Raw genomic sequence first — 17310 nt, 5'->3', positions numbered from 1 at the left:
ATCCACCACCACATCCACCACCACCACCACATCGACCACCTCCACCACCACCACCACATCCACCACCATCACCACCACATCCACCACCACCACCACATCCACCACCACCATATCCCACAGATCCACCACCACCACATCTACATGTGTGTGGCTCTGTTTGTGTGTAGGTGCAAATGCAATGTTCTTGGATTGTCGTCACAATAAAATACACTGAACATAATCTTCACAAAAGTTATTTACAAACGTTTAAGCTATTGCCATTATAAATTACAATAACTTTTATTTAAGTATTAATTATTTAAAAAATTAAAAGCCATTGTTATTTGTAATATCAATACATCTAAGTCACGTAAATACAACACACATTGCATTACAAGTGCTATAGATGTCACATTTGCAAAAGTTAAACCTATTCACATTGTAACTGACAAAGCTATTAATTTTACTACTTACAAAACCAACACATAAATAAAGTGTCATTTACAATACCAATAGCTCAAACTTTCCTAATGCGAGACCTATTGCATTTCCAATGCTTGTTTTCTTTAGGCATTCCATAGAAAACCATTTATGTTGTCTCACTGTTAATGGATGTTTATTTATTTTATCTTTTGTTAGTTCAATTCTAAGGCATTGCACCACTTGATCTATTTTTTCCTCACACCATTCCAAATTTCGCCCCCTATAGCTCCCAAAACTACCTTCTGCTGTAGCTTCGCTAATTTTTCTACATATTCAGCCGTTAATCTGGTGGTCACTCTTTTAGGGTAATCGATTTGCTGTGGGATTACTTTATCATGGGGGTGCGGGGAGCCCCCATGCAACTCCAACTGCAGGGGGTTATGATCGCTACCTTCCCTTTGGAGTATCTCAAACCCTTTTATGAGAGAACAATTCCATGCAAACATGAACATATAGTCTATTGGACAGTTTTGATTGCCTAATTTAAAGATTTTCTGTGCGGGGATATCCGTTTCTAATCTTCCATTCAAGCAGAACAAACCCTTAGTCCCTAGATAATTTCCTAATGCGATGTCCTGGCTTGAAGGTTCACAGGCTAGAAAGCGTGCTTGTTTTATTTCATATGCCTCCAAAATCTCGCGATGCCAGAGATCTACCTTCTTTGGTTACAATTTGTGATTAAAATCCCCCATGATAAAAAATGTATCTGACCCATACCTTTCACATAAAAAGTCTAGGTCTTCTTTAAAGTACTCCAACTCAGTTCCCTATTCCTTGGTGTCCCCCAATTGCATATACACATTTATGACAATTACATTTTCATACGTTTTATTTAAAATCAACAAGGATAACCTACATGCAAATAGCCATTTACATTTTACCTTTAATAATATCACATTCTTTGCTACTTTTGTGGACAGGAGGGTCATAATTCCTCCTGCTGGGCACCCAGACCTTTGCTGGGGTCGGTTGAACTGGGTGAAACCATCAAAAGTTGGAGTTTCGTTGCAATAGCCAAGTTTCTTGCAGACATAAAATTCCCACATTCTTTGCTAACTGGTTTATAATTTCTTGTTTTGTTATCTCTCCAAGGCCATTTATATTCCACAATATGAACTTAAGGCTATGCGTCACCCAATCATCCTATTCTACCTCACTTAAACCACCATCTTCTTCCATGCCTTCCTTATACCACTGAGAGGGGCCTGCAGGGCTACTTCTTTGACTCCAGTTACCCCAAGAGTTATAAAGTGCTGAGTTATTCACTACTATATACAGATTACCTGCACCCCCTTCATTCTCCTCCCATAACCTCATCTGTCTCATACCGAGCCCTGCATGGCAGTTTAAAAAGCCACTGCCTGGATTGATATTTTTCTCTAATTCTTTCTCTGGTATTAACCGTATGCCTTCCTGCAGTATCTCCCTCTCTGCTTTGCAGATTGCGAATCTTACTAGATCTGAGTAAACTAGCACTCTTGAAATTTCCTTTCCTTGTATGTTTTCTATAAATCCCACCTGTCTCAGGTCTTTTGTTCCAATGCCCCTCAGGCTTGGACATTTTGAGAATGAGTATGAGTTGGGATCTATTTAAAGGTACAACCTTTCTTGTTTTTTTTCTAGTTGGGTGGGTTCGAAGTACAGCCACCTATTACATCCCGTTTCCGTTTCTATCTTAGGGGATTCTATACCTGACCACACAGTGTCCTTCCATCCTATCCCCCCTTGTTTGCTTTTTACTTCTATTTTCCCTTGCAACTGGGCTGCTTTATCTTGATTTTGGTTCTTCTGATTTTGTATATTATAGCCCGATTTAGTTGGTTTTAAAACCGGTTTTAATTTTAGTAGCTCCTTACTTGGTCCCTTGCTAACACTTTCCTTTACTTGGATATTTAGGCCCTTTCTCTTATTCACTTCTCACGCGTACTTAAGAGGTGACGTTTTCCGTGGGGTTAATATTAAGTTAGATTCTTCCACCTTTTCCCTTTTACTTTCCCTTTTACCTACTTTTTCTTTCCTCTTTCTATATAACTTTCTTTTTAGTAGACCCCTCAGCCTCAAGAGACTGTATCTCAAGTTGTCTCCTCCTTCTTTTTATCAGCATTGGGCATTTGGATACATATACACTATGTGGGGTTTCTATTATTTCTGTACCCCCGTTCTTTTCTGTCGACTGAGGGTCTAAAACAGGCCTCATCATAGATGGCATTTGCCCTCTGATTCCTTGCAATTCCTCTTCAATCTTTTGTAAATATACTGTTTGTGTTTTCAACACCCCAATATGTAACATTGTGACTTCTGATATCCCCTGAAGAGTTTTTTGAAGCATCAAAAGTAAATCCATCATTGAGGAAGAGTGATTTGCTGAGATGTCAAGGTCCTGTAAACTGTTCCTCTCGGAATTCTCTCTTCTCTCAGTTCTCGAAGTCTGCTGGTGCATTTGGATTATATTCATTTTTGGCCATATCGCTTTTGGGACCGATACATCCCACCAGTCAGATCTCGGCCCTTCACTGTCAATCTTTGTTAAGCCAGATACTTCCAAATCCTGCACCTGCAGTGAGAACAACTTGGGTGACGAAGACAGCCACGGTCCTGTTAATTCATTTTGACTGAAAAGGGAATGGTGTGATGCCTCCAAAAATGCTTCGCAGGGTTCGACTGAGACATTCTCATTCTGCTGCTCTGCTTCACCTTCCATAGGCTTAGTAGATGAAACCACTTTTTTGCAGCGTTTGCCTACAAAGTCCTTTATTAATTTGGAGGCTGATGTACTTCCTTTATTATCTTGCATAGCTTCTTTTGTGGCTTTAATAACTTTTTTGTTTTTTCTCCATTGAGCTACTTCTTTTGCCCCTTCTTTGGGGCTTTCCAGACTCTCCTGGCTCTCTTCTAGGGTTCTACTCTCCATAGAGGGCTCTGTCCTCACAGGGCTTTGCTCTATGGGCTCCTTGCGATTTTTCTGTTTTTTTTTTTTGGTGCCATTAGTCTTTTGTAAGAGGTATATCAAAGATGTAGACAGTAGACTTGCTCGCTGTTAAGCTCCAATTTATGGCCTCTTACTCAGTCTTAATTAGTAAAACTGTTTTTTTAAATATTAAAACTCTACAAACATACACACACTTACCTCTGCTGTGCCTTTGACCCACCGCTCCTACCATGCCTGCCACTTTGTGCTCTTCCCGCCGCTGCCACCCTGCGGCCCGCCCCCGCCAGCCCATTCGCCGCCCTGCTCCCGCCACCCAGCTGCCCCTCCCTCCCGGCTCCTTACTTAAGGGGACCGCGTCCTGGGGTAGGGAGCGACCACTGAGCCTGTCACCAGGCTAGGTCGCCCCCACGCTCTACTGCTTGCCTGCCTGCTGCCAGGAATCCAGTTGCCTCAGCTGATTCCACTTCCTGCTCTGCCGATCGGACGACCCAGCCGCCGCTGAGCCGCCCGCCCCAGACTCTTCCCGCCGCTGCGGCCCGCCCCCCCCCGCCAGCCCATTTGCCGCCCGCTCCCGTTACCCAGCTGCCCCTCCCTCCCGGCTCCTTACTTAAGGGGACCGCGTCCTGGGGTAGGTAGCGACTGCTGAGCCTGTCACCAGGCTAGGTCGCCCCCACGCACTACTGCCTGCTGCCAGGAATCCAGTTGCCTCAGCTGATTCCGCTTCCTGCTCTGCCGATCGGACGACCCAGCCGCCCGCCCCAGACACTTCCCGCCGGTGCCTCCCTGCGGGCCCGCCCCCCGCCAGCCCATTCGCCGCCCGCTCCCGCCACCCAGCTGCCCCTCCCTCCCGGCTCCTTACTTATGATGACCCCAGAGCGACCGCGCAGCGGACGCGCGCAGCGGACGCGCGCAGCGGGCGTGCCGATTGTGCGCCGAAGGCGCGCCAATGGCAAGCCCGTCTGCGCACGTCCGCGCCTGGACCGCGCCCAGCGCCAGGAACCCTGCATCCCGATGAAGCCAACGTACCCGACGAACCTACGACGCCGCCACCCTCCGCGCACTCAACACTGGCCGGAACCCCACCTGCTACCTGGCCACCCCGAAACGCACCCACGGACCCTTCACCTGCCAGGAGTGAAAATTCACATGCATCCGCCAAGGACCAGCACCCGCCAAACCGACCACCAGCAAGAAACACCTCAAGTGCATCCTGCTCAACACCCGCTCTGTCCACAAGCATGCAGTTGAACTTTGGAACCCCCTACACACAACAGCACCGGACGTCGCCTTCCTCACGGAAACCTGGATGAACGCCTCCTCAGCCCCCGACATCGCCATAGCCATTCCGGAGGACTACAAGATCACCCGGAGGGACCGCATCAACCAAACCGGAGGAGGCATCGCCATCGTCATCGTCCACAGAAACAGCATCCGCATCACAACCAACTCAGACGACACCCTCCCCACCGCCGAACACCTGCACTTCCAGATTCACACCGACCCCAGGACTGCCCTCAGAGGCACCCTAATCTACAGACCACCAGGTCCACGCACTCAATTCAGCGAAGCCATTGCAGACTTCGCAAGCCTGCACGCCCTCGCCTCCCCAGACTACATCCTCCTAGGAGACCTCAACTTCCACCTGGAGAACAACAATGGCAGCAACACCACCACCCTGCTGGACAACCTCGCAAACCTCGGACTCAAGCAACTGGTGGAACACCCCCACTCACTACGCCGGCCACACGCTTGATCCCGTCTTCTCCTCCAGCAAGCACATCTCCTTCAGCCACTCCACCAGACTCCACTGGACAGACCACAGCTGTGTCCACTTCACCTTCAAGAAAACCACCACCCGCAACAGGCCCCCGCAGAAGCTGGAGCAAGATCACCGCCGACCAGCTCACCACCTCCCTCAGCCGGAACCCTCCCACCATCACGACGGACCCCACTGAAGCAGCCCCCAACCCTGCACAATGGATCACCGACTGCGCCGACGAACTCACACCACTGAAGAAACCACCCAGCGGGCCCCACGGCAAGAAAGCCTCATGGTTCACGGACGACCTCATAAACTCAACGAAAACATGCCGCTCCCTGGAGAAAACCTGGCGCCAGAACCAGACAACAGAGAATATGACAGCCCTCAAGAAAGCCACCCGCAAGCACCACCAACTGATCCGGGCCGCCAAGAGAACCACCTACAAACAGCGCCTGGACAACAACACCCACAACAGCAAGGAACTCTTCTGCATCGTCAAAGAGCTCTCCAACCCCAGCGCCAGCAACAACGGCATTACACCCTCGCAAGACCTCTGCGACTCACTCGCCTCGTTCTTCCACCGCAAGATCGCCAACATACACGACAGCTTCGAAGCACAGACCAACGACCCAACCACCGTACCAGCGCACCCAACCGCCACCCTCTGCACCTAGAACCCGGTCACCACCGAAGACACTGCCCGCACTATGAGCACCATCCACTCCGGCTCCCCCACCGACCCATGCCCACACCATATCTTCAACAAAGCCGACTCCATCATTGCACCCCAACTCCGCGACGTCATCAACAGCTCCTTTGCATCAGCCACCTTCCCAGAGAGCTGGAAGCATGCCGAACTCGGCGCCCTCCTGAAAAATCCACCGCTGACCCCACGGACCTCAAGAACTTCCGACCCATCTCGCTCCTCCCGTTTCCTGCCAAAGTCATCGAGAAGACGGTCAACAAACAACTCTCCACCTTCCTCGAGACGAACGGATCCCTCGACCCGTCACAGTCCGGTTTTCGAGCCAACCACAGCACCGAGACCGCCCCCATCGCAGCCACCGACGACATCAGATCTATGCTCGACAACGGGTAAACCACCACACTCATCCTCCTGAACCTCTCAGCAGCCTTCGACATGGTATGTCACTGCACCCTGATACAACGCCTCAGCGACACCGGAATCCAAGCCGCGGCCTTAGAATGGATCATCTTGTTCCTCGCCGGTAGAACCCAGAGAGTCCGCCTCCCCCGTTCCAGTCAGCAGCTACCGAAGTCATCTGCGGCGTCCCACAAGGATCCTCGCTCAGCCCCACCCTCTTCAACGTCTACATGAGCCCCCTTGCAGCCATCGCACGCAAACACAACCTCAACATCATCTCCTACGCCAATGACACACAGCTGGTACTCTCCCTCACCAACGACCCCGCCACTGCCAGAGCCAGCCTCCAGGAAGGAATGAAGGACGTCGCGGAATGGATGAAGCTCAGCCGGCTGAAGCTGAACTCTGACAAAACGGAAGTCTTCATCCTCGGACCCTCCCCCTCCGCCTGGGACGACTCCTGGTGGCCACCGGCCCTGGGCACCGCACCCAAGCCAACGGACCATGCACGCAACCTGGGCTTCATCCTGGACTCCTCCCTCACGATGACCAAGCAAGTCAACGCAGTCTCATCGTCCTGTTTCAACACCTTGCGCATGCTCCGAAAAATCTTCTGATGGATCCCCACCGCAACCAGGAAGACGGTCACCCAGGCCCTCGTCACCAGCCGCCTGGACTACGGAAACACCCTCTACGCCGGAACCACAGCCAAGCTCCAGAAAAGACTACAGCGCATCCAGAACGCCTCGGCAAGACTCATCTTGGACATCCCCCGCCACAGCCACATCTCTGCCCATCTGAAGAATCTGCTCTGGCTCCCCGTCAGCAAGAGAATCACTCCTCACCCACGCACACAAGGCTCTCCACGATGCGGGCCCCAGGTACCTCAACAACCGCATTCTACACACCTACCCGCCTGCTCCGCTCCGCCAGCCTCGCCCTCGCCACCGTCCCACGTATTCGTAAAGCCAACGCCGGAGGAAGATCCTTCTCCTACCTTGCAGCCAAGACATGGAACTCCCTCCCCACACACCTCCGGCTGACACAGGACCATCTCGCCTTCAGGAAGCAACTCAAGACCTGGTTGTTCGAGCAGTAGCGACCCCCCTCAGCGCCTTGAGACCCTAACGGTTGAGTAGCGCGCTCTACAAATTCCTTGATTGATTGATTGATTTCCAGTGCACTGTTCCCTGGTTAGTATGCTGAGGGCCCCCTCACCTTCCTTTCTGGCTTCGGGGGCGGAGGCAGTTCAGCAATGCAGCACCTTATTCGAAAGTTCCTTTGCTGCCTTTACTTCCTCCTTCCTTCCACCTGCCCGGGAGTTCCCGGGGCTGTCTGCCCCTCCTTCTCCTGTTCCTGCTCCCCCACGTTTTTTTTTAAACAGGAGATTACCGGAAGACCCTAATTAGCACTCCATGGATCCCGAGTGTCTGTCAAGTCCACTGGTTTGTTATTCCCCGTGTGCTTTGCGTTTTGCGCTTCTACTACGGCGCGGTGCAGCAGTCAGCAGTCTGCTCGCGTCAGTGTCCCTCGTCCAAAAGCTCCAGGTGGCGGTGCTTCGTTGGGCGTTACGGCGTCTGGCGTGGCAAGGCGTTCTCGGCAGGCGTAGTCAGCGGGGCGGCAACGGCAACAGTGAACGAGGATTGATTTAGAAGGAAGTGGTCAGAGCTTGTGGTCTTTGCTGCAGTGTCAGTGAGGTGCTGCGATTGGTTCTGTTTTTTAAATGTATATAAAAGCACTTGCTTGTTACTCTGTGATCTGGCATTCTAAGTAACTAATATAAGCATGGAATTTCGGGTAGTCCTCAAGAAAAAGACCTCCAGTTGTTGTTTCCACGAAAAAATACTAATGAGGAAAAAAAATTAAGGTTGTCATTTACTTTCTTTTACGGTCTCGTGAGAGGTAAAGAGGGAGAAAGTGGCATTTATTTTGCTGCTCTGTAATACGGTATGGATGAATGATTAGGGAGTGTGTAAAAGTTATATACTCAAAGGCTTGACCGCTGCCTAAATAACACGCACAGCAGCATAAATGTTAAAACTATTATACAACTACAAATACATTGAGAACTGGACAATTAAACAGTTTTATGCATTTTAGTGGTGTGCACAAGTGACATTATAAACCGCGGTATGTATTCTCTGTATTATATGTTGCTCAGGCTTTTCAGCAATATTCATGCATTATTGAACATGGTTAAATATATTCTTTGAAATGCAATTTACGTTCGATTTTGGCACTATAATAAACTGTACATCAGTCCAAATATTTTACTTTGTTGTTTTACATTTTAAAAGATGTCTGAACACTACTGGGCTCCACAGAGTAATGTCTCTAATGAAACTTCGACTGCAAAAACTTTCCAGCGCACAATATCCGCACAGGTAACTTCTATATCTTGATTATCTACATTGCATATTAATTTATTTGGGAAATATCTGTTGCCCAAGAGGAAAAGAAAGATGTGAAGGATTTAAAAATAAATTGAACTCTTTACTGAGAACTTGTTAAATCGAATTGCTCATTCAGTGTAAAAAAAATGAATTTTATTGAGCAATATCAGATCTTCCAAATAAATGAGACATGACTAGAAGGATGTGATTAATAACATCTATAGAGGTAATCTATTTTTGTCATTTGCTTAATGTAATATACTTTCTAACTGCTGCATATAAATATTTTTTTAATGTCCCAATGCATGAAAATGGAATGGAGAATGTGCACACAACTGGGTTGCGACTTGATTGCCCCACAGACTCTCACTGGAGTTAATTGGCCTCAGGTTAAAGTTCACTACCCGCCCTGCACTACTGTTTGTGGTATTTAAAAGACTTGACCTTGGTTTCTTTCTCCTGCTGGTAATCGATATCTGAAAGAAACAGGTTAGTGTTAGATTCCTTACCTTAGACTATCCCCAGGCGTCAGACTGGATCTGGAAAGTTTTGCGTAGCAGTACCCCTGCTCGTTGGTAGGGGTCGTCTGCGGCTCCGCGTCCGTTGTCGGCGTCGTTGGCGCCGGGATGACGTCGTCGGAGTACTTAGACGCCGCCCTCGCGCGCTGACGTGAGTTCTTCTTTTTTCTGCGCCAGCAAGCGCAGATCTGGAAAAAGCAGTACTTCTCAGTCACTTTTTGACTAACTTTTTCGATCCTTTTTGGGTTCTTTTTCAACAAGCTCGGCGAGTCGACACCATTCGTCAGACTCCAAGTCCTCAGGTAAGAGGCACTAGAAGTCGAAGAGATGACATCGCTCTTCCGACACCCCCCGACGCTCGCACGATGCGGCCGGGGTTCGGGCGACACTGCCCACGTGGCTCCGCCGAGCCGCAGGTGCCGCTGCCAGCTCCATACCCGCCAGTCCCTGGGCTGAGCGCGACGGCGGAGGAGATCGATGCCTTCCTCATGGCCGTGAGGTCACTCTCTCCTCCGTCTGGTCCCACTGTGGCGCCTTCGGGCCCGCGGCCCCGACTGGAAGCCCAAGCGGGCCGGGTGCTTCGGCCCCCGGCGCCGTCGGGTGCTTCGGCCCCGGCGCCGTTGACGACTTCGGTCCCGACGCCGCAGGGCCCCACCAGGTCCGTATCTGGGTCGCCACTGGTCGACCTTACGACCCCTCTGCCGTCACAGACCCCCCAGGGTGTCGCCCCGACGTCGTGCCTGGTCCCTCTCTCGGTCCGGATCCTGCGTCGCTCGACGCCGCATTCAACGCCGAGAGAAGAACAGTACTTCTATGATCCGGCCCCATCCTTTGCACCTGACTATCAGGAGATGGGAGACGAGGGGGATTGGGAGGGGTCTGAGGACCCTCTGGCACGAGAGTGCCAGTCGTATCAGGACTGGGCATTGGATTTAGGGGAGGCCAGTGGTTGGACACTTCGCCCGACACTGGCTTTGTCGCCCCTCCTACCGTGGCTACGAAGAGGAGGGGGCTGCTTACAGCGGTGTGCTGACAAGGGCGGCCAAGGCCTTGGGTCTTGAGCTCCCCGTCGCGGCCAGGAGGACTAACCTCCTCACAGAGGTCCTTAAACCGCAGGCAAGCTCTTTGAGGCCTCTACTGCCGTTTAATGAGGCCCTTACTGGCGTTCTGTTGGGCACTTGGTCCAGGCCCGCTACAGGTAGATCGGAACGTGGCCAGGCGCCACTGCACAGCCCCGAGCGACCCTAGCTTCCTATCCACCCACTCCACCCCGAGAGCCTTGTTATCCAGGCCTCTAACTCCCAGACCGCATTCCCGACTGCGCCACCTGATCGGGAATCCAAAAGGTATGGGCAGTTCGGTAAGAAGCTGTTCTCCTCACTTATTTTTGGGTTGCGGTCGGTCAACACCGCTTGCCTTTTGGGCCGTTATACCCACTATCTGAGGGACACGGTCATGGACGTGCTGCCAGCTTGCCCGGAGGAGACCCGGGTCAAACTCGCTCAAGCCCTTGCAGAAGGGAGGGATGCAGCACGGTACTCTATCCAATGTGGGCTGGATACCAGGGACTCGCTGGGCAGGGCGATTTTCACGACGGTAGTGGTTCGCCGCCACGCCTGGCTGAGGTCCGCCAACTTTTCGGCTGATGTCCAGAATTCCCTCATGGACATGCCGTTTGATGGCCGTAGCCTCTTTGGCGACAAGGCAGACAGTGCGCTTGAGCGTTTCAAGTACTCCAGTGCTATGGCCAAGTCCTTGGGCCTGTCGGGCCAGCGCCAGCAAACGTCTGCCTTTCGCTCCTTTCATGGCCAAGGAAGGGGCGCCCCCTCACGTCCTGCCAGCCACAGGCCGCAGACTAACAAACAGCGCGGTGGCAGATGTGGTAACCGTCGTGGCGGTGCCAGGAGACAGCGGTGAGGCCAGTCCACATCCACCCCCACAGCATCCGCCTCAAATCCTTCCTAGTCCGAGCTTTCAGGCCCATTTGACGCCAGTGGGGGGCAGGGTTCGCCATCACCTCCGCCACTGGCGCTCCATCACATCAGACAGGTGGGTGCTGCAAATCGTCCGAAGGGGCTACTCCCTCTCCTTCGTGGCGACCCCACCAGCCATGCCACTGCAGTACCACCGCATGTCGGGGGATCACTTGCAACTTCTGCAAGAGGAAGTTACGGCCCTCTTGGCCAAGGGGGCCATCGAGCGCGTTCCTGGGGCAGAAGTAGAGTGTGGTTGTTACTCACACTACTTTCTAGTTCCCAAGAAGGGCAAAGGGGGCCTACGCCCTATCTTGGACCTGCGGAAAGTCAACGGCTTCCACCGAAAGGAGAAGTTCACGATGCTGACTTTGGCTCAGGTCTTAGCTGCCCTAGACCCAGAAGACTGGATGGTAGCGTTGGATTTGCAGGACGCATATTTTCACATCCCTGTCCTGCCGGCCCACCGGCGTTACCTGCGGTTCACGGTAGGCCGCGAGCACTTCCAGGTTACCCTGCTCCCCTTCGGCCTTACCAGCGCCCCTCGGGTGTTCACGAAAGTGATGGCGGTGGTCGCAGCTCATCTGCGCAGATTAGGGGTGTCAGTCTTCCCCTATCTCGACGACTGGTTGTTGAAGGCGGGCTTGCCCCAGACAGTCGTCAGCTACCTCCAGACTACGGCCGACCTCCTGCACCTGCTCGGGTTCTCCATCAATGTGCCGAAGTCACACCTGTTTCCCTCTCAGAAGCTCCTCTTCATCGGAGCGGTTCTGGATTCAGCGCATTTTCGGGTTTATCCTCCCGAACAGCGGGTTCGGAATATTCTGTCTCTGATTCCGATCTTTCAGCTTTTATCCCGAGTCTCGGTCAGGTTGACGCTGCGGCTTCTGGGGCTGATGGCCTCCTGCATCCTTCCGGTGCATCAAGCCAGATGGCGGATGCGGGAACTGCAGTGGGACCTGAAGTTTCAGTGGGCCCAGCATCAGGGCTACCTGTCCGACCACGTCCTGATATCGGAGGGCACTACGAGACAGTTGCAGTGGTGGCTCACGGACCGCGATTGGGTCAGTGGCAGATCCCTTTCCCTACCCCAACCAGAGCACATAGTAGTGACGGATACGTCCCTCCTGAGCTGGGGGCGGGGGGCACATGGGAGAGGCGGAGATCAGAGGCCTCTGGTCTCTGGCGGAGCCCCGGCTCCATATCAACCTTCTGGAGCTGCGGGCGATCCGACTTGCACAGAAGGCATTCCTTCCCTCTGTCCGGGGAAGTGTAGAGCAGGTGTTCACGGACAACACCACCGCCAAGTGGTACTGCAACAAACAGGGCGGGGTGGGGTCGTGGACCCTTTGTCAGGAGGCTCTACGCCTCTGGCAATGGCTGGAACACCAGGGCGTCACCCTGGTGGTTCAACACCTGGCAGGTTCCCTGAACGCCAGGGCGGATGAACTCAGCCGCCGGTGCATGATAGATCAAGAATGGCGTCCGAACTCTGACTTTCAGTGATTGGGAGAGCCTTGGTTAGATCTATTCGCCATCGAAGAGAACGCGCAATGTCATCAGTTCTGCGCGATGGAATTTCCAAGGCGGCACTCGCTCGGAGACACTTTTCGTCGCGAGTGGAGCTGCGGTCTATTGTACGCCTTTCCGCCTATACCGCTTCTGCCCAGAGTGCTGAAGAAGATCAGGCGCGACTGGGCCCAAGTCATCCTTGTGGCTCCAGACTGGGCACGAAGATACTGGTATCCCGAGCTACTCAGCATGTCAGTCAATCCCCCGATTCGTCTGCCTCTGCAGAAGGACCTTCTGTCGCAGCAGCAGGGGACGGTCCTCCACCCAAACCTGTCCAGTCTCCACTTCCATGCGTGGAGATTGAGCGGCGACCGTTGAGGCCATTTGACTTGCCTCCTGAGGTCTGTGATGTGATTCTGGCAGCCAGGCGTCCCTTCTCAAAATCGCTATACGCCTGCAGGTGGAACAAATTTGTGGCATGGTGCACAGCAAAGGCTGTGGATCCCCAATCTGCCCCCCTTTCAGAGGTTCTCCTCTTTCTTGTTTTTCTTGCCCAGCAGGGCTCTGCTCTGGGCACTATCAAAGGCTACCTCTCTGCCATTTCAGCCTTCTTGAGGCTTCCTAATCAGCGTTCTCTTTTCAAGTCTCTGTTGTAAATAGATTCTTGAAGGGCATCACTGACATGTTTTTTCCTGTTCCTTTCATGATGCCTCAGTGGGACTTGAACCTTGTTCTGACTTATTTGATGTGCGCTCCTTTCGAGCCACTTCATAATTGCCCTCTTCGTCTCCTAACTCTTAAGACTGCATTCCTGGTTGCCATCACCTCTGCCAGGAGAGTGAGTGAGCTCCAGGCTCTTTCTTCTCAACCTCCTTTCCTCTCTGTCCATCCGGACAAAGTTGTCTTGAGAACACGTCCCTCTTTCCTGCCCAAAGTAGTCACAGCCTTCCACATCGGGCAGTCCATCACCTTGTCCATCTTCTTTCCGCCTCCGCATCCCTCGAAAGAGGAAGAGAGGCTCCACCGTCTGGACCCAAAACGTGCGCTCTCATTCTATCTGGACCGCACACGCCAGTTCCGGGTGGACGACCAGCTCTTTGTTGGTTACGTGGGCGCTAAGAAGGGACGGGCGGTACACAAACTAACCATTTCTTGGTGGGTCGTTTTGTGCTTAAAGGCTTGTTATTCACTGGCTAAAAAGGAGCCTCCTGTGGGGCTGCGTGCCCATTCCACTCGGCCCACGGCGGCTACTACTGCCCTGGGTCGGGGAGTTCCCTTGCAGGACATCTGTCAGGCAGCTACGTGGGCCTCGCTGCACATGTTCACTAGCCACTACTGCCTGGACAGCCAAGTGCGGAGAGATGGCTTTTTCGGCCGTTCTGTTCTCCAGAACTTTCAGGTGTGATCATTGGTTCGCAGACCCACCACCGGGGTTGGTATTGCTGGGGTATCTATTCCAAGGTAAGGAATCTAACTCTAACATGTTTCTTTCAGATGCACAAGTTACTTACCTTCGGGAAGAACCTTAACCCTAGATATCGGTTCGCAGAACGGGGAGGATGGGTGGGGCGGTAAGGAATCTAACACTAACTATTGTTTCTTACAGATATATCGTTACCGAAGGTAAGTAACTTGTGCTTCAATGCTGCATTTTCACAAGTACATTTAAAAAATGAAAAATTATACTTGTTAGGGATATTGAAAGCATCGGCCCTCTGATGCCTTTAGGTTTTAAGGTGTGCAGCAATATAATCATATGTGTCCCATCCAATTGCTATTGCATCTGGTGGAGTAGAGCTCAGCTCCAATACCCCCGCACCTCATCCCCCCAGCTCTGATGCCTTTAGTCATTCTATTAAGGCTTTAAAAGCCATGGGTAGTCTGATGATTATAATACCTGTTGCAGCAATGCTAGAAGCTTTTAGAGCATGCTGAATGCTCCCAAAGAATTTGATGACCTTTGAGTATTCTGCTTGTGAGTTCCATGTGGGAGCCTTAAAGTGAAAATCCCTCACTGGGGCAGGCATAACTTACACACCGGCCACCAAGCGTTGCTAAAGACCTCATTTACATAATCCGTGCTTTTGCCGATTTTTAAAGGTTGTTGAGGCCAGAGGCCCATCCCAACAGTAAACATCCATTGGGCAGGCACTGTGCAGATACTCCAATCCCTAGACTTGCGCAACACCCATTATTTTCAACCATATGTGAGGTCATGAGCTGTATATAGCGGAGGTGTGAGAGATGGTTGTTTTGCTCACCATAGCTGCAAAATTTCAGTGTAGGTTTTGTATCACAATCATAGCGTCCTGTCATCTCAAGTTCATGACGATGTTTTTGCCACTGCCAAGAACGCGTAGCATCCACGTTTCTGCACGTTGGAGTTTCCAAGGCATTGCTCGCTCTGAAATGCATTTAGGTTCAACTGGAGCTCAGGACTCCTATGCACCTTTCCCGCCTCTTCGTCTCCTACTCAACGTTCTGAAGACTATCAGGAGTGGCTGGGCTCAAGACATCATTGTGGCTCGGGATTAGGTCAGAGAAGTGTGGTACCCAGAAATTCTGGCTTCTAGCAACTGTCCTCCAATTTGGCTGCCTCTTTGGGAAGACCTATTGTCGCAAAAACAGGGCAGGGTCTGTACCTGAACCTGTACAACCTACACCTCCAGTCTTGAAGATTGAGCAGCATTAGTTGACTGCTTTTGATCTCCCTTCTGAAGTAGTGAATGTACTTTTTTCAGCCATGCAAGCCTGTACTAAGACTATTATTTAGTATGCAAGGTGAAGTTGGTTTTTTAATGTTTTTCTCTGTACATCCAAATCCTCAGTTATTGGATGCCCTTCTTTTCTCCTTGTCTCTAGCCCAGCAAGGCCATGCCGTTTCAACAATTAAAGGCTATATGTATGCAGTTGCCTGATCAGCCATCTTTGATTAAGTCACCTGTTGTGATGCATTTTTTTAAAGGACTGCTCCATATGTTCCTGCCAAAACCATTTGTGGTGCACCAGTGGGACCTCACTCTGATTTTTGCATCCTGATGTACACCCCATTAACAGCTACTCCCTGAGATTGCTAACATTAAAAACAGGGTTCCTCATTGCAATCACGTCAGTTCGCTGCATGAGTGACCTGCTCGGACATCTGTCCTGCAACCGTACACCACCTTCATCCCAGAAATATTGGTCCTAAGGACCAAGGCAGCGTTCCTCCCAAAGGTTGTAACACCTTTCCACATTGGATAGTCTGCTACTCTGTCAACTTTCTTCGGCCCCCCTCATCTATCCAAGGAGGAGAAGAGACTCCGTGGCCTGGACACGAAGGAAGCTCCGAGTTTGTGTATTGATTACTCCACAGATCTTCAGGTGGACGATCAGCTCTTTGTGGGTTTCTCTGGTGCGGAGAAGGTAAGAGCAGTGCAGAAACTGACCATCTCCAGATGGATTTTTCTTTGTGTAAAGATCTGCTTTTGTCCGGCTAAGAAAATACCTCTGGAAGGCCTGCTGGCTCATTCCACCAGTACCAAAGCTGCTACCACTGCTAACGTGCAGAGTACCTGCCTGCTTTGGATATGTGTTCACATGTTCATGAGGCGCTACTGCATGAATAGCCATATCTGGCTGGAAGGGCACATTGCCATTTAAGTCCTGCTGGTTTTCTTATCTGAGCCATTCCACTGACTCATCACCACTAACTGCTTTAGTATCTATTCATAGGGTGAGGAAACTGCAGTTAGAAGTAACCATCAGGAGAACAAGTTACTTACCTTAGGTAATGTGCTTTCTGGTGGATACTCTATCGAACTGCAGACTCATGTCTGACCCGTACCTGTTCTGTGGCATGGACTCCTTCGGTACAAACTAAAAAGATTCCAGTTGGAAATCTGCACGCTAGCATAGTCTGATTATCAGGGCTCCGCTTCCGGTAGCGTGGAGAAGTATTTGAAAGAAACTGTTGTCGATGTGTGGAGGAAGTGGTGGTTATATTGTGGGTCACTTCCTCATTAGGCTGAATTCAACATGGAGCTGCACAGCGCACCTACTGGCATTTGATGGAATGTCTGAGAAAAATCTCCGGATTCAGTCTGGCGCCTGGGGGTATTGACAATGTGAGAAATCTGTGGGTTAGATTGAGTATCGTCCAGAAAGAGCAATTTCAAAGGTAAGTAACTTGTTCTTTTGTCGGCTCTTGCTTTGGGCACTGTTGAAGAGTATTTGTCTGCCTTCTCGGATATTCTATACTTGCCTAAAAAGCAACCTAACTCACCAGCTGCAGTGAATTTTTGGAAAGATTTCTGTTTTTTTGATTTCCAATGATTTCTATTCTTCTACGGCCTGAGGATCAACTAGTCCTTTTCAGTAGGCTAGATCACACAAGTTTTCAGATTCAGCTAAATCCATAGAGCAAAGTTAATTGTCTAACTGTAGTAGTTCCATTGTGATGGGAATCCGAGCTTTTTGTCATAACTGAGTGACGTCAATGTAGAAAGTCCGCTGTCTTTCTCCATGATTCTATCTTTAAGTTTAGAGCAGTCCAGTTTCACTATTTTGTCTCTAGGTTGAGCCCCGTGCTTCTTGAGGGGGCTTTACCTCCGTTGGCTCTGATAATCAGGATTTCAGAGCTATAATTTTCCTATAGAAGGGATCAGAAAAGATTTG

General features: G+C 50.9%; 1 protein-coding gene across 3 annotated transcripts in view; it reads left to right on the top strand.

The window, feature by feature from the left end:
* USP24 (ubiquitin specific peptidase 24) overlaps window positions 1-17310 on the top strand; it is a 1909144-nt gene that overhangs the window by 1860177 nt on the left and 31657 nt on the right. For all 3 annotated transcript variants that reach the window (XM_086952711.1, XM_086952716.1, XM_086952707.1), the window contains exon 65: window positions 8556-8642. In XM_086952711.1, the coding sequence (XP_086808837.1) occupies window positions 8556-8642 (87 nt within the window). The remainder of the gene's footprint in view (window positions 1-8555; window positions 8643-17310) is intronic.

Source organism: Lissotriton vulgaris, chromosome 1_1, assembly GCF_964263255.1.
Source record: "Lissotriton vulgaris chromosome 1_1, aLisVul1.2, whole genome shotgun sequence".
Classification (NCBI taxonomy): Eukaryota; Metazoa; Chordata; class Amphibia; order Caudata; family Salamandridae; genus Lissotriton; species Lissotriton vulgaris.
The sequence above is the reverse complement of the archived record's forward strand: the minus strand, read 5'-3'. Positions and strand labels throughout refer to the sequence as shown.